This window comes from Enhydra lutris, unplaced genomic scaffold (assembly GCF_002288905.1).
Source record: "Enhydra lutris kenyoni isolate GAN:26980312 unplaced genomic scaffold, ASM228890v2 scaffoldscaffold1, whole genome shotgun sequence".
In the NCBI taxonomy this organism is placed as follows: domain Eukaryota; kingdom Metazoa; phylum Chordata; class Mammalia; order Carnivora; family Mustelidae; genus Enhydra; species Enhydra lutris.
Window position 1 is genome coordinate 96,477,466 of NW_019154085.1, and position 27,574 is coordinate 96,505,039.

The following is a 27,574-nucleotide window of genomic DNA, read 5'->3' on the forward strand; positions in this document are numbered from 1 at the left end:
GGTCTCATTAAATTTGAAGACTGATAGCCATCTAAAGATGAAATCTAAATTGTGGAGTTTGGATGTTGATACCGTTAAAGTCAAGCTTAGTCTGATAAACGGCCGGTTCTCCCGCTTCTGCACCTGCTGGAGCTCCGAGAGAGCGGGCGTGGGCCCTGGCGTGAACTAGGCGATTGTCTCTCTTTGCCCGACTAGCTCCGCGCGGTCAAAGCAGGGAAAGTCGGCTGCTCTGGGACAGCCAGGGGAAGCTTCTCGTAGGAGGCAGGCTTCCATCCGAGTCCTGAGGAAGTGTCAACATTTGGATACTCAGAGGGCAAGTAGAGAGCTGGCAGGGGAGTAGCCGGGACAAAGGCTCAGGGAGAGTCGCAATGGGGGAACCTTGGCGTCTAAACATCTAGAGCTACCAGTGGTTCCAAGGTTACCCGGTCCCCTTAAGTCGGTGCTAGAGAGAAAAATTAGGAGGGGAATGAATCAAAGCCTAGAAGGCCGGAGCCAGGCGGTCTTGGCGACAGGTGAACCTTGTTTTCCCGGGATAGGCGGTGAGGCTGGTAGCCCAGCTGGAGACCCCGCACCGCCTCTGAAGCCCACGCAGCTCCAGAGGAGAAAGATGTCAAATTAGGGCGCTGCCCGCTCTCTCCTGCCGGAGCGCGGCCGCTGCCTTCCCGGACGGCAGAAATCCGGTCCGAGCGCGTCCCCTCCGGACCCCATCCCGCAGCGCGGGTGGGGCAGGTCTCCAGTCACACCCTCGTCAGGCCGCCAGCAGTTCCCGCGAGCCTCCGGGCGTCAGGCTGGCCGAATCCCTCCCTACCTCCCCACCGGTCTTCTAGAGCGGGCTCCGGCGCCGGGAACTCGGGGCGGGTCCCTGCCGCCGACACCTGCCCCCGTGGGCGGAGCGCGGCGGCGACAGTGCGGCCCCAAGCCTCTGCCTCCTGCCGCGCGAGCCGTGCGGCTCTTCGACACCCCCGCCCAGCTTGCTGCCGGCGCACCTCAGCTCCTCGGCACCCTCCCTCTCCCTTCCTCCCTCCTCAGCGGTCCGTCCGTCCCTCTGCCCGCTCCGAGCCGCGGCGCCTCGCACTTCTGACTCAAGTCTTCGCCGCGCTCGTCGCCGCCGCCCGGAACCGCCGCCCCGCGCCATGGAGCCGGCCGCGGGCAGCGAGCGCCGCAGCCCCTCGGGCCCCGCGGTCCCGGCGCCGCCCCGGGGCCACGCGCCCTTGGCCGCCGCCCCCGGCCCGGGCCCGCAGAGCAACCCAGCTCGCGAGCCACCCAAGCCCGAAGAGGAGCGGCAGCTGCGGATCAGCGAGAGCGGCCAGTTCAGCGACGGGCTGGAGGATCGAGGTGAGCGCAAGCCGCCCGGCAGCCTCCCTGGCGCGGCCCCTTCCCCGGCCGGCTGGCGCGGTGAGGAGCCGCTGCTCCCCGCCCGCCTCTACCCATTCTCAGGTTGGCGGGGCGCGGGGCTCAGCGTCTCGGGGCGCTCGGGGGCGCGGGGCCGGGACTCACCCGCGAGGGCGCCGAGAGCCGAGGGCAGCAGCCCCACCTCCTGAAGTCGGCGCCGCCTGGGCAGCCGCTCCTTCCCGGGAGCGCGAGAGCCGTGCAGCCTCCGGACAGACCTCGCACGGGCCCGTGCTCTCCTCTTGGCTAGCTCCGGCCCTCCAGCGCCCAGTGGAAAAGTTTGCGGGAGGCGTTTTTTTTGCTTTTGGAGCCCAGTGCTCCCGGGGGAGTGCCGGCCCTGCTCAGCTAGGAGGGACCTGAGCTCAGTGCGTCCTCTTTCCAAGTCCTCTCCGACCCCCGGCGGCCGGCTCCCCGGGAGAACTTCCTTCTGCGGGTTTAGCCTCGCGGAGCCGGTGGGTGGTCGGCTCCGCGAGGGAAGACCGGCGGCCCCCGACTCTCACTCATAGGGCACCTAGTTTACCATAGGTCACTGCCCTGCTGTTTGGTGATGGCGGGCAGAGGACTGGGGCAGTCGAGTTTGGACCCCCAACCTCCTCTGAATGGATGCCACCGAAAGCTGGTGGTTCCCTGCACACGTCTCCAGCCCCTTCAGAATCCCCCCAAGACACTGGTCTGGAACCGCGCAAACGTCCCTTTCCTGGGAGGCCAACCCCCTACCTTCCAACACACAGACGATAACCCCCTTTGAGATGCCTGCAAGAAACGGGAGAGACTCGGTTGTTCATTCTCGTGCCTCTCTCCTCCTACATCCTTCTTTCCCTCCCTGCCTCGTTTCCTTTTGGCTTGCAGGGATCCGTGTTCTTGGCCACATCCATACATTTTCTGCTGTTTTCTGAATCTAAATTCAGATCGGCCCCCTCAAAAAGACTCCGTGTTTGGGCTAAAGCCCGTTAGTGGCCGAAGCGGGATTCTTGTAGCCAGGCCCTTCATGGGGAGCCGGCTCATCGCCACTCCACCCCCTTGGAAGCCTTATTTTGTTGGCTGTGGCGGATTTTTATATTTCAGTCTTAGCAGGTTTTCAGTCCTATTCTTAGTATCTCCTGTACATTTTTATTCCGGTTTAGCGTTCGGATGCACGATCTCTTTCCTCATAGAAATTTTAAACTGTAGCATGTGAAATAGAATGACATGGAAACAGCAATCCTGGAGACTCTGCAGGGATTGCTCAGGGGGGGAACTGGAGCTCCTCCAGTTGCAACGAGTTCTGCACCTATGTTGCAGTTTCTCCTCCTGTTCCAACAGAACTAGATACTGTTACAGAGCTGATGATGGGTGGCATGCAAGCACCCCCACGGAATCCATCACTTATTTTGGTCATGTGAATTACCTTTTCCTCTGCAACTAATACTGTAGGACTTCAGAATTTTGTATTGAAGGAAGACCGAACTCTGGGCTGAGCTTATTTTTGTAGCATTGCAGGTCATTTGTCAAAGCTGGCCTATTTCTCCCCACCCCACAAAAGGACAGGAGGGGAGACAGTGCTAGGGGGAGTTAATATTTAGCATCATTTTGTAGCTTCATGCTCAAGTGTAAAAAGCCCTTCTGAATTAATTCTTAGGGTCATTTTTCATTGGTCAACTGAATTTCATTTTCCATTATATGATAGCATGAAAGCATTCACTGTTCGTGAACTATCCCTGTGTGAAAGCATCTCATATCACACACAGCCTCTCTGTTAGCGTGAACCCTGTCCTCCAAAGAACCCAGCGCCGTGTGGTATTGAAAGCTGAAAGTCAGTGTGACATTCTTTTGTTTGACCTATTGCTGACAGCAAAGAGTTAATGATGAATGGATCATTTTCGTTAAATAGATCAGATTACCTGGGGAGGTTTATTACAATATTTTGTGTTTGTGTTGTTTTTTCTTATGGGGCTGCATCTTTCCCATTATTGATTTTTGAATCCCTTGGGAACAGTTCGATTGCAGCTACCTTTTTCCTAATGGTGAGAGGATTTGGGGAGGAAGAAGCTAAAGCAGTTGCCTGATCTGCGTCTCTCCATCATGCCTGGCTTGCTTTTTTTCTAGGCCTCAATACCTATAGCGTGTGTGTGGGGGGGGGTGGGTGCCCTGGATGTGTGTCTATATTTGGCCTTCTTTCTTGTCCTCACTTCCTTTTGAGCTATTAGAGCTGGTTACGGACTGCGTCTAACTCCCATCAAATGCTTGCCTTATCATGTGATGTTTTAGGAATTTAGAGGTATTTTCCCCTTAGAAGTGATGGGGGCTGCTTCCTAGAAACCTAACTAGCTGATAGTGCAGTGTCATTTGGCTGAGGCTTGTAGTCAGGGAGCAAGAGTCCTGTGGTCTGAGACTTTCAGGGATTAACACCCACAAAATAGGCCAAGTTTGTCTTGGGTGTTTCCACCTCTTCCCTCTTAATATCCATCCTCTCTTCTCTACACAGGTGTTTTCCCATCATTCTGCCCCAAGCCCCAAGTTGACTTAGAGTGTTACATGCTTCTGCATTTCTTGCTACCAACCTACCTAATGAATATTTCCCTTCCTTCAGAAGATCCAAGTGTGGCGATTAGGAGAAAGCAATTAGAACTAATTCATACTAGAATGGAAATGATGGATGGCTTCAACTTAACGGCATATATTTGCATTTCTCCTCTACCCAAACAATGAGTTATCAGTCTTTCATTCATACAACCCTTACGCTTACTAATGTTAGGCCCAGATTACAAATAGATGGAATTGGAGTGAAATTAGAAATCTGAATGTGGAGGCCAACTATGTTGATAAAGGGACAGAGCCCTACATGCAAATGTGCAGCCTTCCTTCGCTTGTCTGGGCTGGGCTACCTTCTACTTCTGAAGCACAGCTTCCTGAAAACTTGAGGACTTTTCATCACTGTTTGTGGGTGTGCGTGCAACCCCATGTGGAGGCTGAGGTAGAGGCATCTATGTGTGGACCATTCATTTATAGGTCTTTGTAGGTTGTCGTACTCCCTTTTGAGGAGGAGATCTTTTCCATTCTCGGTATCAGCTATACTTTTAGGAAGGAAAACCAGTAGGAAATAAGCAAAGGCTGGACCTATATGGGAAAGTTCCTGCCTTCTTGGATGGTCTTTGCATCACATTTACTCTAGTTTTTAAAATTCAAAACCTCCTATGGGGGAGACATGCACACACTCGATCAGATGTGGGTAAGAACCACCAGTCCTGCTGCTTAGAGGACTCAGGTATCCTGTTAGCAGGGCAGTCCAGCATATGCGAGTGGACACCCCAAACTCCTTCCTGAGTGTGCTGGTCCACTGTGGGGTGAGGCACGCAGCGGTCTGTGTGGTCAGGACCATATTGCTATAACCGGTTGGCTTTGGAAGGAAAAATAATTGTTATGTGGTGGAATGAAAGACCCAGATCATTGTCCTTTCTAGTGGAAAATGAAATCTGCTTTTGAAAGGAACCTTGTTTTTACCCCCAGTGGATAAACCTCTTGCGATTGTTGGTGTCAAAATACGCAGCAAATGAGCTGCTTATTTGAGTCAGTACTGATGTGTTACAGCTTCACTTCTCCTGAAAATCATTGGCCAGAATGAAAAGGAAGATTTTTATATCATTTGGGAAAAAGGAAACAAATGATTGGGAGAGTGTAGACCTGCTCCTTCTAGGTTGGCTTAAACAGGAGATAAGGGTGATTGTCATTGAAAATTAGAATGGGGTGTTGTTTGGTGGCTAGGGAAAAAGTAGACAAAGGGATAAAAACAGGCAGGTGAAGGGATTTTAATTTGAAATCATGTGTGCTGAAGGCAGAATTTGAGGAGAGAAGGTTTATCTTTTTTCATCCAAGTGCATTTATTAAGGAAGGTTTGGGGAGATTTTTACAGTGAGGTGATGGAGAGGTGTTTAGACCTACCTTTTGCACTCTGCTCTATATTCTGATCCCATGTAAATCTACAGGTTTTGATTATTTAAAAATCTCTGGGCCATAGACTGGGTTCGCTAAGCACCTTCCTGGAAGTTTCCTCTTGCTTCCTTGAGGACTTGTTGAGGTCGCTTGGATCTGGGTAGTGAATGAAATGGAGATGTTTTACCAGGGTCTTTTATAATTTTGGAAGAGGATGTAGTTTTCAGGCCAGAGGCTGAGCAGGGTGCCCAGATGGTTAAGTGGGATGGTGTCTTTTACATGATGCGCCAGCTGTGAGATGTTGCATGCTGTGTGGTGTTTTACCATTGGGTGCCTGAGCTCGGACTACCAGTTTCTTCACCATCTGGAGCTGTCGTGATGAAGCTGCTCCACCCCTGAAAGGTATGTCCTGGTCTGTTTCGCTCAAGGTGGTGTCACAAGCTCCTGTCAATGGAGAATGCATGAGAGAATTTGGTCTTTGGTGCAACGAAGAGACGCTGTCTATGATCTGTTTTCGAAGGAGAAGAACAAAATAGAAATCGGGGTCGAGCTGAAGATGTTTTGACCCTCCACCCAAAGCAAATGGAGCTTGGGCGTTGCCTCTAAGACCTCATGAATTTCAGTTGGTGCCAGGGACCCTTAGTATTGAAAGCATCAGGGACAAAAATCAAACCTTCCTCGCACAGGGCCAGCCCAGAAAGCTGTGCCCAGTTTGAGTAGGTTTACCTGACTTGAACAGTCTGAGAACTGTTTGCCTCATGAGTGGTATAGAGCAATACATACTACAGAGCAGAAAGGCGGGAAGAAAACAGGGCCTATAATGGAGGTCTGGTGGCTATTGTTGGTTGCGATTGAAGAGAAGTCCTTCTCTTCCTGTTAATTGTTGAGGAGGGCAACGAGGCTGTTTGCTTTCAGGGACTCATGGCTTTGGGCGAAGGCTCTTTCACCAAGTTGTGGGCACTGCCTGTGGGATCAATGCAGATCAGTGCCTGTGGCTGAGGAGCCCACAGGCCCGGCTCAATGTGGGCTCATTGTGCTGTTTTCCTAATGGAAGGGGCTTGCTAGAGCAAGACCTACATAGCTGACTACATGCTGGGGCAGGGGCTCACGGGTCCAGGTCCAGTGAGTGGGTCTGTGGGGTCTTTCTAGAGAGGATGACTGCTGTTAGCCTGTAGGCTTACTTGCCCATGTTGCTAGAGCCTGAGATTTGGCAAGAGATGCCAGAAAGCCTGATTTCCAAGTGAACCCTCCTAATTGTTAAAACACAGTGTGGGCCAAACAAAACACATCTTGGCCCACTGGCTGTCAGTTTGCAGTCCTTGGATAAGAACGTGTAGCTTTGGCTGTGGGTTTCTTAATAAGGAAATGTCTAACTTCCTTTTCTCCTTGTTTTTGTCAGGCTTACTAGAAAGCAGCACTCGCCTGAAGCCTCACGAGGCCCAGAACTACAGAAAGAAGGCGTTGTGGGTCTCCTGGTTCTCCATTATTGTCACCCTGGCCCTGGCCGTGGCTGCCTTCAGTAAGTATGCGGAGTCTTGCTGCTCGATCCGGGCTGCTGTTGTCTGGTTTATTCTCTCACTCCTGTACAATCTGCTTTTGCTTTCAGTTGACTATTATTGATGGGAAAATTTTTTTTAGATGATGGGAGAGCCAGAATACTTATAAATTAGTAAAATGGCTTCTCTCCTCTGCAGAGGGAAGAGGTGGGTTAAGAAGAAATGAAGAGGGATCCTGGGAGCTTTGGCTCTCATCAGTATGCGGGTTTGTGGAGGGAGATTGTGGCTGCTAGTTGAATAGGGAAAATATTCTCTTGGTGGATGCCTTCAGCTTGGGCTGACATGTGACAAATCTATATCCTTGAGATTTGCATTTTGAGCTTAATGCAACCAGATGAGTGCAATATTGCTGTACATGCTCCCCTCCACCACCAACCCCCCCCCCCCCCCCCGCCCCCTGCCCCGCCCCGCCCCCTCCTGCCCCCTCCCATGATGGCTGTGTAAGGTTTGGATGCAAATCATGTGCACATTTTAATGAAAGAGGAATGGGAGGGTCCTCTGTCGAGTTTTCAGTGACAAGGGAAACAAAAATATTTATTACAATCAAGAAAAGCTAAGATAACCGAACACTTTGTGCCTACGGATAATCTATTTGCTGTTTATGGATAATCCTATTTAGGTGTTAGGAAGCCCTCTTACATGCATTTTCTCAGCTAACATTTGCAGCCTAAAGAAATGTGCATATGCTATTTATTCTTATTAATCACAAGATGGTTTCTAAGCTTAAGCGAGAACATTAAGCCTCATCTCAACCTCGGTAGAAACCACCATGGGTTTTCTCCCCCTTTTTTCTTTTTTCTTTCTTTTTTTTTTTTTTTATGCTGGGGTAAAGAGGAATGTATTTGGGGCATTTTGTGATTAATTTTTTACTTTGCCAGAAAGATCCATATTCTTAGTGATAAGTAATCATGCCAGATGTCTCATGTGGCATCCCACATGCCACAGGGAGAAGAAAGGGTTGTCTGCTAGAAGATACTACTCCGTGTGTGTTGAAAAATCTGTTCTGCGCAGTTAGACCTGCTGCTGGAAGTTGGTATTGGCTCCCAAGAGGGAATATTAGAATTTGACCAAATGCTCCCTGCAAAACTAGGCATATATTACTTGGCAAAATTTATATTGGAAACACTGTGCTATATTGTGGCTCTAGAAAAAAGCCAAACATTTAGAAGTAGAGGGTAATACATTTCAGAGTATAAACATTTACCAGTGAGCCAGAAATCTAATCAAGAGAATTCTGATTCCTGAAAATAGCTCTTCCTGCCTCTTGCCTCCTTTTCTTCAGCTGAAACAAGAATAACAATCTGATTGATGTCCCTGGAGGGTAATTCAGTTGTGGTGGCTGGTGGTGGGCCCTGGATCAGACACCATCATTAACATATGTAAAGAAAGAGGAATGGAATGAGGGGTGGTGATTTACCAACTGAATAATAGTTACTCAGACATGTCCTCGTGCCTGATAGAGCTGTTTTGATTTTATCATGTGGGTGTTTGAATGAGGACACAAATGTGAAGAAATACGGAACAAATCTTTCCTTTGGGAGAATAAGTCTACATTTGACGTACTTAATCTCATAATAGGGAAAAATTAGGAGGAAATGTTGGTTTCATATATTATGCTTGATCAGTTGGGTCATTTTGAAAATTTCGTTCTGTTTCCTTTAATAGGAAAAGCCTGTTGCATAATGCATATGGAATTAGAATGTTTTCTTTTAAAATGATTTTACGCCTCTAGTGAGTATTTGATTTAAATCCTCTAAATTCTTGCCTATAGAATGTTGGCGTTGGCCTATAATATCATGATTTGTGTTACTTTCTGTAATACAATTTGTTCCCAAGTTGGTTTCAAGTTAAACCAAAAAAATGTAGAAGAGTTCTGTTTTCCCCTACTTTAACTATGGAGTAGCTTTTGTTTGTATTTTGTATTTTTTTTTTTAAGATTTTATTTATTTATTTGACAGACAGATCACAAGTAGGCAGAGAGAGAGAGAGGAGGAAGCAGGCTCCCTACTGAACAGAGAGCCCGATGCAGGACTTGATCTCAGGACCCTGAGATCATGACCTGAGCGGAAGGCAGACACTTAACCCACTGAGCCACCCAGGCGCCCTGTATTTTATGTTTTAAACCTTTGTGGTGGTCTCTGGTTGTGTTGTTTAGGGTTGTCCTGTTTATCCTTTAGGTTCCTAAATGTGTTTGTAATATGACCTCTTTAAAACCCTTTTTAAAGTGTCATTTACATATTGGCAGACTTTTGTGCAATCTTTTTCATAGTTTTTTTTTTTTTAAGATTTTATTTATTTATTTGACAGATAGAGATTACAGGTAGGCAGAGAGGCAGGCAGAGAGAGAGAGAGGAGGAAGCGGGCACCCTGCCGAGCAGAGAGCCCGATGTGGGGCTCGAACCCAGGACCCCGGGACCATGACCTGAGCAGAAGGCAGAGGCTTTAACCCACTGAGCCACCCAGGCACCCCTTCTTTTTCATAGTTTTAAATGGAAAGAGAAATAAGGATTAGGTAATATAAGCTGACTTTGAAATTAGGTTTAAATTAGTATCTAAAGGAAAATGGTATGCGTTTGAAATGGCAATAAATATGTTTTAAAAAAAATTGTCACAAGGATCCCCCAGGGGGAGATCTTCAGGGAGGTGGTTGATAGAGATGTGGGATGAAATGGGATAGGCTGGCTTGGTGAAGCCCTGTGCCATCCAACGAAATGGTCAGGTTGGACCAGTTGGTCTTTTTAAAGAGAATTGCTGTTGAATTGCTGTTGAACCTGTGGTGCTCTGAGATAGCAGAGAGGTCTCTACACTGTGTGTGTGTGTGTGTGTGTGTGTGTGTGTGTGTGCGCGCGCGTGCGTGTGTGTGCGCGCGTGTGTTGGCGGAGGCTGATAATCATGGTGATTAGAAGATCATATTGATCATTTCATCTTGCCACTGCTGGATGGTAAACTCTGCAGGGAAGGAGGAGCATCCATCCTTGCATGGAATCAGTATGCGACATTGTTGAATGAATGAACGGAGAGATTTTTAAAAATCAATCTTTCTTTCTTTCCTTCTTTCTTTCTTATTAGATGGAAGGAAAATATTTATTAGAAAGAGATAAATTTGATCTAAAGGATTATTTAGATACCAGGCTTCGAGCTCATGTATTTTTACAGACAACTGACGAACTTTTGAGACCATTTGATCATCCTTATGGCCATTCTGTCGCTAAGGGCAGCGAATTGGAGCTATACCTGCTGGGGTCTGGTGGAATTCCTGTCTTCATCTCACCTGCCATTTTCTCTTTTATCATGGATGCGGTTTTTGCTGAACGTCTTCTGAAAAAAAAAATGCTGTTGTCTTTTTTTGTGTGTGTTTGGAAATGAGGGTGATGGATTATTATGTAAGTTTTAGGGATGCCACTTTTCTCAGTCAACTGGAAAAGTTCATGTTCTTTACATAGGATGTATGTTGCAAATAAAGACTGTCACCCTTCCACCTTCTGTAAGCTTCTAGGTAATCAGGTATGCTGTGTTTTCTCAGATTAGTAATTCTTAAGAGACACAATGACAAAACTAGCTTTGGTCAGTATAACTGAGTTGTCTGTGATAAACCAATTGTGTATATAATTCTGGTTGACAGTCACACATCTGGTATAGTCTGAAAAGTTAAGTGAACTTTCAAGTTTGTGACTTGAAGGTGTTTTGGAAAGAATGTGTGCTTTGAAAGAGGTATAAACCATTTCTGATAATCCTTGGTAATATAGAGATTTTGGACCTGCTAAAAATGCTGATATAAAAGCAGATGGTAATACATATTGAATATTGCAGAGAGAGCCCTAGTTTGGTTTTAAAATTGGTTCTGTTAATAATCGGTAGGCAGCATAGAAAATGGCAATCATGTTATGAACAAACCTTAAAAAAAGTGTATTTTAATACATCTAGAAAGAGAACAGAAATTCTGTTTCAAAACTCAGGGTTTTGACATTATTAATGTCTTCGTTAGAATGATTTAGGAAAATGCATTCTTTTTTGAGGTGTGAATGAGTGCAAGTTAATTTTTAGTCACTCAATACATGTTCTTTGGGAAATGAAGATATATTTGAAATATACTCAGGGGACAGAAAACCTTTCTTAAGATACATAGCTCCATTAAATAAAAAAGTACTCCAAACTAAGATCTCAGAAAAAGCTCATTCAAAAATTTAGTGAATCAATAGATTTAAGAATTAGAAAATTTTTTTGAAAAGGGTGATTTTGTTTTTGAATATGGTGATTTTAAAAAGAATATATTTGATTTTAGCATAAACTCTTGTCCCTTAAAAATGATAAAATATATATAGTTCTTTTTATTTTAAAATTGTGAGGCCAGGAGTTGAGAGCTGGATAAAATGAAATCACACCCATCTTCTATAAGCTTGATAGTGTGTGTGTGAGAAATTTTTTAGGTAGTCTTTCAATTTTGGCATATTGTGAGATGGGAGGGTTGACGTCCTCTGGTGGTTTCTGGTGCCCTGAGAGTAACATCTGAATTGTGACAGTGTCTGAAAAGGTCAGGCCTGACCTGTGCGCCCCCCTGCCCCCGTTCTCAGACACCCCAACTTTTCCTCAGGACTGGAGAGGGTGTCTTTTGGTCAAGCTCATCTTCTCACAGATCTCCATGTGGCTGACCCCTCTGGAGGCCTTACAACCATGCAGACTAGTCCCCCCCGCCACCCCGGCCTGGTTTTATCCACCACACTGTGATTCCTTCACAGTTTTTCTCATTCTGCCCCACCTGCATTAGATGATGGTGTGTGTGAGGCCCTAGTCTTCTGTGCTGTGTCCCTTAGACACACCCTTGACATTCTGCTTGGAGATTGATCCTTTGTATTGTTTGCTGGTCTTTCTTTGGATTGCTAAAAACAGTATATGCTCATTATAAAAGTTCATGAGACCAGAGATAAGATTGCAAATCTCTGTCCCATTCTAAATTCTTTCTTTCCCAATTCCTGCTCCTGTGGACAGGCTTTGATGCTGGTGCCTCATGTCTCCTTCAGGATATGGTCTGTGCACTTCCAAGCCTGGGGTTATACACCTTCTGGTTGCTACTTAGGTTAGGCATGATGTCTTATCCTTGCTGGTCTTTGAATTAGCACGGGCCTCTTCACTGGCTGCTGTTTTCACAGTTTTGTGTGAAGTGGATTTGATGTGGAGAACCTTCAGGAACAACTTCCCAACCACCGTCTGGCTGCTGCTGCTGAGGCGGGTGACGTGTTGAGGGGGATGTGGGCAGGAAGTTTGTTAGCCACATCCTGGGGGTGTTCAGTGGGATAACTTGCTTCAGTAAGTATGCTGTGAATGATAACTAGGGATGCTGCTTCTGAGGAGTGGAAAGCAGGAGGGGAGAACAGGCTGAAACATGGCTGGGAACCTCATCCTGACAGTGCTCCCTGCCTCTGGGTTCCTCCTTCATACGCTCATGGTCATGTCATCAAGGACTCTGTGCCTTGTCACCGCTGCCACCCCCACACTGCTAGCTCAAAGAGGGCACAAAAAATATAGAATGGCATTTTAGTCAGGTCCCTTTGCTTTCTGTGAGGCCCCTAGTGGTCTTGGCCCCTCCTTCCTGGCTGGACACCTCCATCACCTAGCTTACTGCCCCTCCAGCCCATAAATGCTCCTTGTAGTTCCCCATACCCTGCGTCCTGCTCTGCCCTTGGCCTCAGATGCTCTTTGTTCCTGACAACCCCCTTTTGTTGCCTGGCTCAATTTTACTTACCCCTCAACGTTGAGGTGAAGGGTCTGCCTCTTCCAGGAAGCCTTCCCTGGGCTTCTGAGCTGATAGAAATGACCCTTGGTTCCGGTAGTCCCATGGGCACCCGTAATCAGAAACTTGACACAATACTTGAATCACTGAATACTGCTCAGCAATAATATACCCTGCTCCGAGGCAGAGCCTCTGTCTTCTCTGGTCTGGATTCTCAGCCCCTAACGTGCTTGGCACTCAGCTATCGGGTGGGCTGGCATCATTTTTGACATCTCCCTGCTGAGGCCACCATGGCTGCCACAGACCGAGAATGTACATTTGCAGGCGAAGATCCCAGAAAAAGGAATAGTGACTTTTTCAAGTGAATGGAAACAAGAGGGAAACTGCAAGAGGGACATCTTCATTTGGACATCTTCCCAAATGGTTGGGATGCCAGAGCCCGTTGTCTCCCCCTTCCTCCCTCCCCGCCTTCCCGCCTCCCCGCCTCCCCAGCCCTCCAGCTCCTCTTGGATGGAAGTGCCTCCCTTGCAGCTGTTAAGAAAGCACAACTTCCCCAGACCCCAGGCTCACAATGAGCTGCTGTGTCGCTGTTTTGAGCCGGGTGGACGAGGGGGTCTCTGCAGCTGCCTACATGTTCTGCCCCCCTTCTCTCTGTACACTGTACACAGCACTGAATTAAAGTGTGGCCGGAGTCATTAGCCTGGGGCTATCCTTGTCACACAGCTGTGGCAGGGATTCCGGGGAGCTGGGCAGTGGGCCCCAGCTGGACTCAATAGGCCTAGTGGTTCCATGCCCTGCCTTGCAGGGGCTCTGGGTTCTGCTGGGCTACAGCCAGTGCTCTGGGGGAAATCTGGGAGGGCTTTCCCTGCTGCCCTGAGTGGCTCTTCAGGCATAGTGGTGAGCCACTTGGACGCGAAGAGGTTTTCTGGTCTGCTTGTACTCCAAGGCTGTGGCGTTGTGCTCTGGGAAGTGCATCTTGGAATGTGAATTTCTGATGTAGCTGCTCAGGACAAGAGGTTATTTTCTGGTCCCTTGTCTCTGAGGGCTCAAGTGCGGGCCGACTAAGGTTAGGAAATTCCAGGTGAAGCCAGAGCCAGACAGAGAACCCTTCTGCTACCACTGCGCTCTCTACCTCCCTGTAAAGGAACCTGTTCCTCACTTTCCACCGTCTTCCACCATCTTCCATACTGAACTGCCCGTCCTTCTTCCCAGCCAGTGAATGTGTTTATCCAGTCCTTACCGAGTGCCTGCTGGCAAAGCACAGTCTGCTATGCCCAGTGACACAGAGGATGTTAGGAAGTGGGGCAATCCTCTGTCTCCTTCAAGAGTTCAGGTCTAAGGCGAAGATGAATCCTCTCAATGTCAGGGCAAATGACAGGGCAGTGGGGTAGGATAGATGATAACCTGAACCCTGCTCACCCTCCCCCATTAGACACCTAAAGTGCTCAAGAAAGGACATCACTGATCTGTTAGAGAAAGGACGATCTACAACCCCAGGAAACCTCTGCTCCCCAGAAAGGATGAGATGAAAATCAGAGCTGTCAGTGCAGAATGGGGTACTCCCCTGGGGTGAGAGGGCCTGAAGATTTCGGGACTCTGAGGCTTGAATTACAAGGTCACGTGAGGCTGGAACATAGTGGCAGAAGTTTGTTGAGACTGTCTTCACACACTGTCACACACACAGAGGCTTAGACAATGGAAAATTACTTTCTAGGCAGGGGACCTCAACCAGTCCTTGGTGTGGGCTGCCCCAGGGAGAGATATAACCTTGGGAGAAGGGTAACCTCGGAAGAGGCAGCTTCCCTCTGTAGAGGGTATTGGACAGTTCAGGAGAAGGATGGGGCTGTGGGCCTTCAACAGCCCTCACTTCTGACAGTTGGGGGAATGAGCACCTAAGTCTTGAGGGGGATCCAGGAGGTAGGCCATGGCCTCCACTGTAGGAGTTCGTACTGCCCACTTTGCCTAGGAGCCCTCAAGCTGAGATACAGTGTGGATGTGGTCTGAGGTTGGAAATGCCTCTGGAGTGTCTGTAAGAAGCACGTGCAGAAACTCTGCTCAGGCCCAGCACTGTCTCACGCATGGCCTAGCATGTCTCCACCAAAGATGAGCTCCCAATCCAACCCTGGAAAGTTCCTGGGGGAAAGGGTCCAAGAGCCATTCCAGCAGCATGATCAGAAGTCAAATTCCAGACAAGAGAATTACCTGACCAATCCCCTCTGCCCTCTATTTCTCGCTTGTCTTCCTTTCAACCACCATTTTACCTCTTCTATTTGATTCTTTTATTTACTTGTACAGTTGGTCTTTGAATAACATGGATTTGAACTGCATGGGTCCATTTACATGCAGATTTTTAAAAGATAGAATACAGTACTATAAATGCATTTTTCCTTATGATTGTCTTAACGTTTTTTTCTCTAGCTTATTTTGTAAGATTACAGTATATAATACATATAACATACAAAATGTGTGTTAATCGACTGTTTTTATTCATGGTAAGGCTTCCGGTCAGCAGGAGCTATTAGTAATTACGTTTTGGGGGAATCCAAAGTTAGGTATGGGTTTTTGTCTGTGTAGCAGGTCAGCATTCCTACCACCGCCCCAAGTTGTTCAAGGGTCAACTGTTTATGTATAAATAACAAGCTTCTGGATTTTTACTTATTTTTATTTTTTAGGCTTTTTTTTTTTTTGGTGTTTAGCCATTTTTTGACTTCCCGCCATGAAACAAGATAATTTACTCTGCTCCCATCTTCTTGGTCCCACACAAACACCTTGACTTCCTGAGCTCTTACCCATACATACTAGTCCTACTTGCATTATTGTGACCATATCAGTCCTGCTTACTGAGCCATATGGTGAAGAATGCTTACTTCTTGCCTGCCCTATTTTTTATTTTCTCTGATTGTAATATCAGTTTTGTTGATCCCTATGTTTGGTTTTCTCTGAAACTGTTTCTTACTGAAGTCTAACTCCGCATTTCTCTTCCACCCTCAACTTCTTCATGGTATTTTCAGATGCGTAGATAACTCTGTCAGTTGCTTCTCGAAGAAGTCTCTTAGAGCCAGTCGATGTCCTCAGATTTGTTCCGGTTTCCCTCTCTCCTTGGTGCACAGCTGTGTGCTGGGATTTCCCGCGATCCACCACCTCTTTGGCCATTCCCTTTTTTTCTCTCCTCTGTTGAGTTTCCTGTCTCCTGGATACCAAGTTTTTCTCGTCTCTGGTTTGGAGGGAACATACCTTGTCCTAGTTCCCTGGGAAAGGGCACCTGGGAGGTGAAGCTTTCAAGCCTGAAATGTCGTTAGTACATCCCGACACTTGATTGATGGCTAAATGGAAAATTCTCAGTAGAAGATAATGTTCCTTAAGAGTTTTGAAGGTTTTGCCCCATTCCGTTCTTATTCCTGGCGTTAGTATGAAAGTCCTAAACTATCATAAGTCCTAGTCCTTTGCCTGAGATTCGTTCTGGTGGGGTTTTTAACAGCAAGCATTCCCTGCCTTCATTTTCTGTGCGTTTGCTTCACTCTCTGGGAAGTGGACTCAACATTACATTCCTGCCTTTCTGTTAAACTTTCCATTTTTACTGTCAAGTTCTGTTTTAAATTGTCAGTGTGTTCCTTTTAAAAGTCACCCAACTCTTGTTTCATTGATCTTTTTTGGATCTTTTAAAAAATCTAACCTTTCTGAGAAACTATTAGTGATAGTTTAAAAGCCTCTTTCTGTTTCTTTTGTTGTCTTCCTCCAAGATTCCCTCCTCCCAGTGTGCCTTGGGTTCATCGTTCCTGTTAGGGAGGGATCCTGTGAGAAGCAGTCCTTGATACTCTGCTCAGAGTGAGAGTGGGTATTCAGCAGACAGGAGAGCTGAGCATGTGATGGCTTTATTGGAGAGTGACACGGTTGCACTGTGGTGTCGGATAGTTTCTGCTTTAATACTTCTAGATCCATCCTCTTGGGCTCCCCACCTTGGCCAGAGAAGGGCCTTCTGATCTGCCTGGAGCGTGATGAACGCCAGGCTGTGTGAATTTTGGAAGCTTAGTCGGGCAGGAGGATTGGGATCTCCGTGTTCTACTTGGAATTCTTAACTTGGTCTGCTATTTTCAGTTTGGTTTCCCTCCTACCTTTAGCTGAGCCTGGTATCCCTCACATAAGAGGCTATCACACCTCCTCTGGAGAAGACACCTCCAGTCCTCTGATAGGAGAGTTGGGGGTGGGGAGAGGGCATAGGCCTTCTGTGCCTATGCCTTTCGCTGGGGAGGAAAGCCAGAGCACTGCCTTTCCCACAGGCCTTGAACCCACCACACTGTGCTCAGTCTTCTCTCTGTTACATTGTGCTACCAATTCTCAGTTTTCTGGGTGTCCTGAGGTGTAAATTGGGTTGTCTTTTTGCTTTCACAGAACTGTCTTAGGAATTTGCTTTCTGGAGTCTGTTAAATCAATTACTACTTGCCCATATGTTTTCTAGCTGCTAAAAATAGTTCTTGTTGCCTCTTCCATCTTCTTTTTCTAATGAGTTTTCTTTAAAAAAAAAAATTCCTCTACTCTTAGTTTAGCGGGTGTTTTAGAGGAAGCAAAAGCAAACGTGAGGAACCATGCTGCCACATTTCTCTGGAAATGTTAAACAGAGCAATTTGTAATGAAAAATATAGTAAGTGAATCAGAAACCAATGAGACATAGTGAACCAAAATACAGTCTCAGGAACTTACCCAGAATATAGCACAAAGTGATACTTCCCTTTCGTATTTTCTATTCGAGAGACATGGAAGATAGGAAAAGTTCCAATAGAAACAAATAAGAATTCCAAAAGCAGAGAAGAGGAAATAGGGAGTAGTGTTTTTACAAAGTGTCTGAGACTGTTGTGAAGTTGACAGGAAGGGTGGAGTACATATTTCTCAAACCATTGAAGGAAAAATAGATTAGTCAACTGACCTTATTCCATACACAGCTGTAGTGAAACAACAACAAAACACAGAAAAACAAAATGTAGAAATAGATCTGAACATTTCAGGAGTTAAAGTATAAATGGATTAAATCCAATAGGTTAAAGCGAGACATAGATTAGATTTAAAAATCTAGCTGTATACTGTTAATAGGAGATAAACCGAAAACCTAAGTTAACAGAATGGCTTAAGTAGAGAGAGAGAAAATGATCTACCTGGCAAATACCAACAAAAGCAAGTTGGTGTAGTTACATTAATCAGGGAAAATAGACTTCAAGAAAAAAAGCATTATTAGGCATAAAGGGTGTAACTATATAAATAAAAGGGTCAATTCACCCTGGGAGAGAACTATTAGGAGTTTGTATGCACCAGAAAAACTCTAAAACACCCAACCAAAAATTGGCGGAATTTGGGGTAGATGAACAAATCATCATAATGGTAGACTTTATTCTACCTCTTTTAATAGCTGATAATTAAAAGGATAAAAACTTAGTGAAGACTCTGAAAATTGAAAATGTAATTCATTGTTTTTCAGACATTTTTGACTGCTATCCCTAGTGAGAAATGCATATGTGGTTTAGTATAAATGAGCTTCTGCGTACGTATACTACATATTTTCCTATGTAAGCTTTTGATTAAAATATACAATATGATTTTTTGTGCCATTAGGAAATTTTTAAAAAGTGCTGCCATTGAACTATATATCATGCTATTCACTGAGTGACCTGATGTCCGAGGTGTTAAAATTAGGGGAAAAATGGGCCCTGTGATTACTTCTCCTTTCATTTAAAAAAGTGCTGGTCACAACCTATCAAACTGATTTTGTGCCCCACTAGTGGGTTTTAACTTTGAGTTTAAAGAGCACTGAAACCCAGTAGGTCTTTATAGAAGCATACATTCAGCAAGTATGTTTTAACGTCATGGAACTACTTCCACGGTCAGAAAGAAAGGTTCATCAAATGACTGAGATGGGTATTTTACAGACTGTGTTCTCTATCTATAATGCAATGATCATTTGAAATCAAATATGGCTAAAATAACCCTATACATCATGATTTATGTTGGGAAATTGAAGAACACGTTTCTAAGAATTTCAAAGAGAAAAGTTTTATTAAATATTAAAAACCGATTTTGAACTTAAAAGGAAAAATTGCAAATTGGTGAGCAAAATTGCCTAAAACAAGAGGCTAAGAAACAGAAGAACAGTAATCCAAGGTAGGTGAGAGGAAGCAGATAATACACTTAAGAGTACAAACTAAAGAGAAAAAGATACAATAGAGTCGACAAATCTAAAAGCTATTCAAGAATAAAAAAATAGGGTGCCTGGGTGGTTCAGTTGGATGCTACTGGCATCTGTTTGGCAGAGGCTGGGTTGCCACAGTGCATAGGACAGGCCCCCACAACAGTTATCTGGTTCAATGTCAGTAGTACTGAGGTTGAGAACTTGATCTAGGCCAACACGGTTTTAAAGGTGCTTTTATGAATATTCAAGGATCAGGTAATCCTAACCTCATGTACTGTTCCAAAGCAAAGGAAGGAATGTTCCTACATCATTCTGAGACTAGGACTAAGTTGGTACTTAAACCAAAGGTAACAGGGAAGAATTTGTAGATCAGTAGCCTTCATATGGATGCAAAATCTTAAATAGGATATTAGCAAACTGAACCTCTGTGTTTATAGAACAAACAAAACAAATAAATAGACGTCATTAGCACATTGTGTTTATTTTAGGAACGCAAGAATGGTGTAATTACAATATTCTATCATTCACCATGTTTCTAAGTTAAGAGGAAAAATCATGGCATCTCTTAGGAAACCTACAGAATGCATTTGATAGAATTCAAGGCAAGATAAAAACTTGAAGCAAACTGAGAAGAGAATTGTTTGAATTTGATAATTTGTAATAATTTGATAACTTGATGTTTTCATCAGTAGATGTCAGGTGGTAAATATTAGCAGCAGTGCCTTAATATCTGTAATTAGGATAAAAATGCCTGCTATTACCACTTATCCTTAACATTATTCATGATGTCTTAATGGAGTAAGTAAAGAAAAGAAATAAAAATATGGAAGGGAGATGGAAGAAAAGTAACCATTACTCTTTGATATTATAGTCTGCTCTACATAGAAAAGCCACAGGAGTCTATAGACACGCCTATGAGAAATAAGGAATTTCAGCAAGGTTATTGTGAATGGATAGAAGTTTAATATACACACATCAATTGTGTTCTATAACGACAACACAGAAGTAGACCTTTTAATTTTCTTTTTTTTTTAAATTTTTTAAAGATTTTATTTATTTATTTGACAGAGATTACAAGTAGGCAGAGAGGCAGGCAGAGAGAGAGAGAGAGGAGGAAGCAGGTTCCCTGCTAAGCAGAGAGCCGGATGTGGGGCTCGATTCCAGGACCCCGGGATCATGACCTGAGTTGAAGGCAGAGGCTTACCCCACTGAGCCACCCAGGCGCCCCAAGACCTTTTAATTTTCATAAGGATACTATTTTGTATAGTAAAAAACCCTTAAAGGGAATAAATTTAGGTACAATTCCTAAATAAGATGTAAATGCACTTGTCAAAACTTTGAAAACTTGAATAGTTGAGATTGTGATCCAAGGAAGTTGGGACTAGGGAAGTTGGTTCTGATAGACCAATGAAGTCGAATAGGGAGCTTCACATTATGGAAATTTTGATAGGTGAGAGAGGGAGTACTGCACCTTACACATCAGGCAAGACAGTGATGCTACTGGAAGAATTGACTGTGTAGAAAAGATGAAACTAACTCCCGCCATATCCAAATGTAAATTCCAGGTGGACTAAGAAACTAAACCTGAAAAACAAGAATTTGAAACTCTTAGATGAAAATATGAGAATATCCATATGACCTGGATGTAGAGAATTTTAGAATTTATGGCACAGAAAGCGTAAACATCAACACATTTAACTACGACAATAAAACACATTAGTAAATTTAACATCAGTAAATATGCATCCATAAAGTAAACATCATTCAATTGAACTACAAGCATACTAAGACCACTGGACTTGAGAAAAACCATTTAAAACAAAAAATAAGCTTTTGACTGGGTGAAGATATTTGCAAAGCATGCAACTTCTGGATATGTTTAAGGAGATATATGGACTACTCACAGCACTTTTTTGTAACAGCAAAAAACTAGGAGGGAGGGGCGCTTGGGTGGTTCAGTGGGTTAAAGCCTCTGCCTTCGGCTTAGGTCATGATCCCAGGGTGCTGGGATCGAGCCCCGCATCGGGCTCTCTGCTCAGCGGGGAGCTGGCTTCCTCCTCTCTCTGCCTGCTGCTCTGTCTACTTGTGATGTCTGTCAAACAAACAAACAAACAAACAAACAAACAAACAAATAAATAAATAAATAAATAAATAAATAAATAAATCTATCTTTAAAAAGAAAAGAAAACAAAAAAACTAGGCGGGATAGAGATGTCCATTAACAGGAGATTTGATAAACAAACTGTAGGATCTTAGCGTCTTAGTATAGTGGAGCTCTATATAATTGGTCTATACATAAAGTTTTCAGTTTTATCAGATCCAGTGTACCCTTTTTATAACTAATATTTTATATTCATTTTCTATCTTCAAATGAACTTTTATCAATACATATCCTTTATAAAAATAGTATTATATTCCAGATACAATATAAAGAAGATATCAAAGGAAGGTAATTTTGAAGAAAATAGTGTATATTTGAATCTATAAGTATTTGCTTTGATGATATTAATAGAACTATGTATTTGCTTACACTTGCATATAATGAGAAAGTGGGGATCTTAAGAGAAGAAAAGAGTCCTAGTGTATTGTTGATATTTTCCTTTGTATGAAATATGGGCTAAACAGGTATACTGGTATGCATATGTAGAATTAGCATGCATGTGACAGCTGCAAGAACAGGTTGCTAAAAGTGTTTTATATTGTATGTTGTGTACCTGGAGTGGAGTTGCCATTGTGGCATTGATGAATTGGTTTATAATTCTCTATAAAGGTCTGAATAAAACCAAACACACTCTTCTCTTGATTTACATGGTAGTTACACTCCTGGACAAAATCAGTGTATTTTAAAACTATGCAAAACAAAACTCTCTTGTATAGGTAAAACAGAGTCAAGTTCTAGGCTCAGATAATTTTTCACCTAGATGAGTATCTTGTGAGTTATCTGAAAGCCCTATGGGACAAGAGAAAATTCTTCAAAGTAGAGGACCCTCTTGAAATTTTGAAATTTTTAGGATATTAAGATCCCTGGCTCCCTCCCACCTCCTAAATACTGTGATCATCCTAGTCCCAAGTTGTAACAATCAGTGACAACCGTGAAGATTTCCAACATGCCTCCTCAGGGTATAGTACTATCTTATTGGGCATTGCTGATCTAGAGAGACCCTCTGACTTGGAGGGATCTGAAAAACAATGTTGAGGAATACAAAAGTTTTAAGACCCTATAAACCTTAATAAACACAACTTGTAGATAGCAAGTAGAGAATAACATCAACCATAGGAATGATGAGCTAAACTCAGGATGTTGAATGTCTTGAAGTGGGTGAAGACAAGACATCAGTGGAAGATATGCAACAGGCTACAGCCCTAACTGGGATGTTTGTATAAAACAAAAAAACAAAAACCGAATCCCAACCAGTTCTGGAGCTAATATATAAAGTGTCAGGATTTATCAAAACTGGGTGGAGAATATAGTGATGTTAGTTCTCTAATTATTTTTTAGGTCATTATATGCCTAAAAGCCTTACAGAATAATCTCAAGGGAGACAACAAAGCAAAGAGAATGAGTAGGATAAATGTCAAATGAATGGTTACCATTGTATCTAAACCTTTATGTGATACCTTTTGTTTTCTCCCCAACATTTTTGGCTACTGTCTGTTAATTCTTTGCTATGAATTAGCAACCTTTTCTTCCCCTTCCCCACAACAGCTAATTTGCAGTAATATCCTTTTACTCACAGTCTGTATCCCTGAGGCAATCAGTGAACATATTCTTCTTTTCATTTACTCTTGCCAGTGCTTTCCCTCCTTTAAAACAGTATAGGTCATCTATATCAACAGATCATATAGACCTTCCACACTCTACTGTTTTCCTTATAACCATCATTTAGTTCTAGTTCTACAGGTTAATATATATATTTTTATTAACATATACTGTATTATTTGCCCTGGGGTTATAGGTCTGTGAATCATCAGGCTTACACATTTCACCACACTAACCATAGCACATACCCTCCCCAATGTCCATAATCCAGCCACCCTATTCCTACCCCCTCCACCCCCCAGCAACCTTTAGTTTGTTTCCTGAGATTAAGAGTTTCTTATGGTTTGTCTCCCTCCTGATCCCATCTTGTTTAATTTTTTCCTTCCCTACCTCCCCAAACTCCCTGCCCTGCCTCTCAAATTCTTCATATCAGAGAGACCATATGATAATTGTCTTTCTCTAATTGACTTGTTTTGCTTAATATAACATAATAGTTCCATCCACGTTGTTGCAAATAGCAAGATTTTGGTTTTTTTGATAGCTGCATAGTATTACAGTGTGTGTGTGTGTGTGTGTGTGTGTGTATGTATGTACACCACGTCTTCTTTATCCATTCATCTGTTGATGGACATCTAGGTTCTTTCCATTGTTTGGCCATTGTGGACATTGCTGCTGTAAACATTGGGGTGCATGTGCCCTTTGGATCACTACATTTGTATCTTTAGGGTAAATACCCAGTAGAGTAATTGCTGGGTTGTAGGGTAGCTTTATTTTAAACTTTTTGAGGAACCTCCATGCTGTTTTCCAGAGTGGTTGCACCAGCTTGCATTCCCACCAACAGTGTAGGAGGGTTCCCCTTTCTCCGCATCCTCGCCAACATCTGTCATTTCCTGACTTGTTAATTTTGGCCATTCTGACTGGTGTGAGGTGATATCTCATTGTGGTTTTGATTTGTTATTTCCCTGATGCCGAGTGATATGGAGCACTTTTTCATGTGTCTGTTGGCCATTTGGAAATCTTCTTTGCAGAAATGTCTGTTCATGTCTTCTGCCCATTTCTTGATTGGATTATTTGTTCTTTGGGTGTTGAGTTTGATAAGTTTTTTATAGATTTTGGAAGGTTAATATATTTTTAATAGTCACTGACAGTTCTTACACCGATGCTTCATTTTAGCTCTTTATCCACTGGATTCCACAGGAAGAGTTCATGGGAGCCTACTTTCTTTCTTTTTTAAAGATTTTTATTTATTTATTTGACAGAGACAGTGAGAGTGGGAACACAAGCAGAGGGAGTAGTAGATGCTGGGGCTCGATCCCAGGTCTCTGGGATCATGACCTGAGCTGAAGGCAGATGCTTAACGACTGAGCCACCTAGGAGCCCTGGGAACCATATTTCTTGAGCTCTTGCATGTTTGTTTTCTCCTGTGGCCTTTGTACTTGAAGGTCATTTTGGCAAGTAACAATCCTGGGTTCACATTTTCTCCTCCAAATATCTTAAGTATATTACACTATTCCCTTATGGCATAAAGCAGTGCTGTTAATGTTTGGTGATAGTCTGAGGTTTTTTTTTTTTTTTTTTTTGCTCTTAAAAGCGACTTGATCTTTTTCTTGGATGCCCCCAAATGACCTTTTTTCTTCTTCTTTCTTTAATGTTTTACCAATGTCCTGGTGATAGCTAGTTTGAGTCAACTTTTCCCAGGTGTAAGGTGTAGTTTCATGTGTTTCTATTTCAGAAAAGTTTTATTGTATGTATTATAGTTTCAAGTATTTATTTGATTCTGTTGTTTTGGTTTTTTTTTTTTTTTTTAAAGATTTTATTTATTTATTTGACAGACAGATCACAAGTAGGCAGAGAGGCAGGCAGAGAGAGAGAGAGAAGGAAGCAGGCTCCCCGCTGAGCAGTGAGCCCGACGCGGGGCTCGATCCCAGGACCCTGGGATCATGACCTGAGCCGAAGGCAGAGGCTTTAACCCACTGAGCCACCCAGGCGCCCCTCTGTTGTTTTGGTTTTATAGCTTAGGAGTTTCTGGTATATGTGTTTTGGACCTTTCTTACCTTCCTTCCTTACCTGTCATCTGTATCTGTTCATTTTCCTCAAATCTCCAAATTCTTTTTGAGTTTAATGGTTTTTCTCCTTTTTATCTGTAGTTCTTTAAAAATAGTACTATGTTTTTGCTCGTCTGTTTTTTCTAGTTTTATGTTCATTACTGTAATGCACATTTTCTTTTGGTTTTAATTCTGAGTTCTTTTATCTTTTTTCCCCCAAATGTTTTATTTTTCCCATCACACATTTCTGAAATTTAATTTCTGATTTATATATATAAAAATATGTATAAATAATATATAAATAATACATAAATATATAATACAAATATATAATATATAATATATATAAATATATAAATATATAAGCAATATAAATATATAATTGTATATATATTTCTATACATGTATCATTTTCTTCATTTCTTTTTGCTTATTTTGAGAAACTAAGAGTTTGCATCAGTTTTGTAAGCATGTTTTTCTTGGTGTGTACTCACCGTATATAGGGACATTTTTCTGCTTCCCCTTTTTTATTTACTTGTATAATATCTGAGTTTGATCTTCCTCTGTTACTCCTATTTAATGGAAATGAGTCTTCTTGTACTTTTATGAGGAGGGGTAAATTTGGAGAGCTTTTTGATCATGATGACTCTAGAGCTCTTTTTTTTTCCCCTCTCTTTTTTTCACAGAGTAATTTAAAAGTATGGCCTCCTATTTTGGTTCTGCCTTCTGTTCTTTGGTTTTGCTCCTTTTCCCCATTTTCCATCATGAGTGTGTTTTCCTTGGCTTAAGTTGTTTCTAGCCCCTGCAAGTTGGATTTTACTCTAGTAATTTCTTCTCGGTTGTGGGAATCTGTCCTAGGAGGGAGCTCTGTCTTGTTAGTTCAGAGCACACAGACTGCTAAAGCCCCATCAGACGGTGCTGCTGTTCCTGTGTATTTGACTACACAGGATTGGAACTTGTAAAACTTTCTGTCATTTTTGACTGCTTTTCTCAGATTGACCTATTCATTCCAGTAATTATCTATTGGTTTGGAGGTTCTTTTCTTCCCTCTGCCTCTTTCTGAACATTGCCAATAGTCTACAGCTTAGTGTTCATATTTGATGCTTTGTGGCAATGCTTTCCACCTAAGTTTTCTTGTAAATGTTTGAGTTTTTGGTTTTTCTATCCTAGTTTCTCTGATGTTTTAATGGAGGGTATTCAAGGAGATTAAAAAAAAAACCATTTCACCATATTTCTTTCTTTCCAGAAAACCTTGGATTATGTCTTTCTTACCTTGGTACCTTTTCCATAATGCCTTTATTTATCCAGGTAGGTTCCAGGCATTCCTGTTAATAGCAATGAGAAACACTGTAGCATTTTTAGATGACAAGTGCACTTGGTTTTTTTTGGTGAAGTATATTTTCAAAATGGAGACTTCTTGCTATTTTTTGAAAAAGAGTATGTGCTTATGTAGTCACTTTGTGATGGTTTGGATCTGATCCCAGGTTATTCTTTAGTGCGAATGAAGAGATATGGTATCGGAACTGAATAGATACTTAGGGAGCAATTGATGTGCCAGTCTCCCGGAAGCAGAAGCTTAAACTTTACATGAGTGCATTCTTAGGAAATCACTTTTAAATGACAAGGGGTGGCTATTTTTTTTGTGCTGAGCAAGGACAGATGTGATTTCTTTCTGGTGAAATAAGTTCTTAGTTATAAGTAAATTTCATTACCTTTAAGTGGTAAAGTCACCATGCTAAAGACATTTGTCCTCCGGTTGTCCAGTATCATCACTGCCATAGGGCAGTAAGAAAAGTTGCTTCTTTCCAGATACCAGCACGTCTAAATTGCCATCACTGAGATTCTTAACTCTGTGTAGGTAAATTCTAAGGGTCCTCCAGCCTTGTTTGACTACATCTAGTATTGGAAATTCTTATAATTTCATGAGACCTAGTTGATATTATCCAATCCTAAGTTAGAGTATTTTTTAATGGTCACCTGAAATTTGCCTTTTCTAACCACTTTTTCTTAGTAATGATTTTTTTTTTAATCTAACACTTATCAAGTACATACATGCCAGGCACTGCTGACGCTTAATTCTTACAACAGTGCCCTGAGATAGTGTTGTCATCCCCACTTTGTAAATGGAGATTTTTTTTTTTCCTGTTTAAAGAGAGAGTATGCATGAGCTGGGGCAGGGTGAGGGGTAGGAGCAGAGAGAGAGGGAGAGAATCTTAAGCAGAAGCCATGCTGAGCATGGAACCCTATGTGGGGCTCAACCTCATGACCCTGAGATCATGACTTGAACTGAAACCAAGAGCTGGATGCTTGACTGACTGAGCCACCCAAGTGCCCCTATAGATGGAGATTTCAAAGCTCAGCAAAGTAATGGAACTGTCTGGAGGTCCCATAGCTAATAAGAGAGAGGGACTGGATCCGCATCTTGCTCGGCTTGATAGTCTGTGCTCTGACCCATAGGGTGGATCTCCATTTTCCATGAGGCAGAGCTTAACCTGCCCTCTTGTCACCTTTTCTAAAGCCTGGGCATCTCAGACTCTTCAGTTCTTCCTGTGTGAGATGGTTTTTGGAACTTAAACTCTTAGCCAACCTTGTCTGGATCTAGAGGTGTCATGTTTAAAGTGATGCTCAGAGGTGAATACTGTCCTATGTTAAGTCCTCAACAGGGAATGTTTATCAACTGTTAGCTCCAAAGGTGCAGAAGTCACACTAAGTCACACAAATGCAGGTAAAGGTAACATTAGTTTTAGAAGCTTCATGCTGGAGGCTCTCATTCAATTTTTGGTCAACTAAAATGTTGGAGTTAAAAAATTGTTTAAATTTGTTTTATTTCTTACATTTTGCTCTTCAGGCAGGGCTCATACCAATATCAGCTCAACCTTGAGCTGATGCTCAAGGTTTTCAGATGATTACAGAACAAAAGCTGGTTCTAGTGTCAGTGATGAGGGTGATGTCAAGCCAGGGCAGGGGATGGCTTCACTTGCTGACACTGAGGTTAGGTCCTGGTGGTACTTG

The 27,574-nt window shown here is 43.3% G+C and overlaps 1 protein-coding gene across 2 annotated transcripts in view; it reads left to right on the forward strand.

Annotated features, from left to right (window-relative positions):
* The first annotated feature begins 1,133 nt into the window (after nt 1-1,133).
* LOC111141416 (transmembrane protein 163) overlaps nt 1,134-27,574 on the forward strand; it is a 244,341-nt gene continuing 217,900 nt past the window's right edge. For both annotated transcript variants that reach the window (XR_002640203.1, XM_022493954.1), the window contains exons 1-2: nt 1,134-1,335; nt 6,698-6,817. Coding sequence is in view for 1 of the 2 variants with exons in the window: in XM_022493954.1 (XP_022349662.1) it covers nt 1,134-1,335; nt 6,698-6,817 (322 nt within the window). In the remaining variant the exon portion in view is untranslated. The remainder of the gene's footprint in view (nt 1,336-6,697; nt 6,818-27,574) is intronic.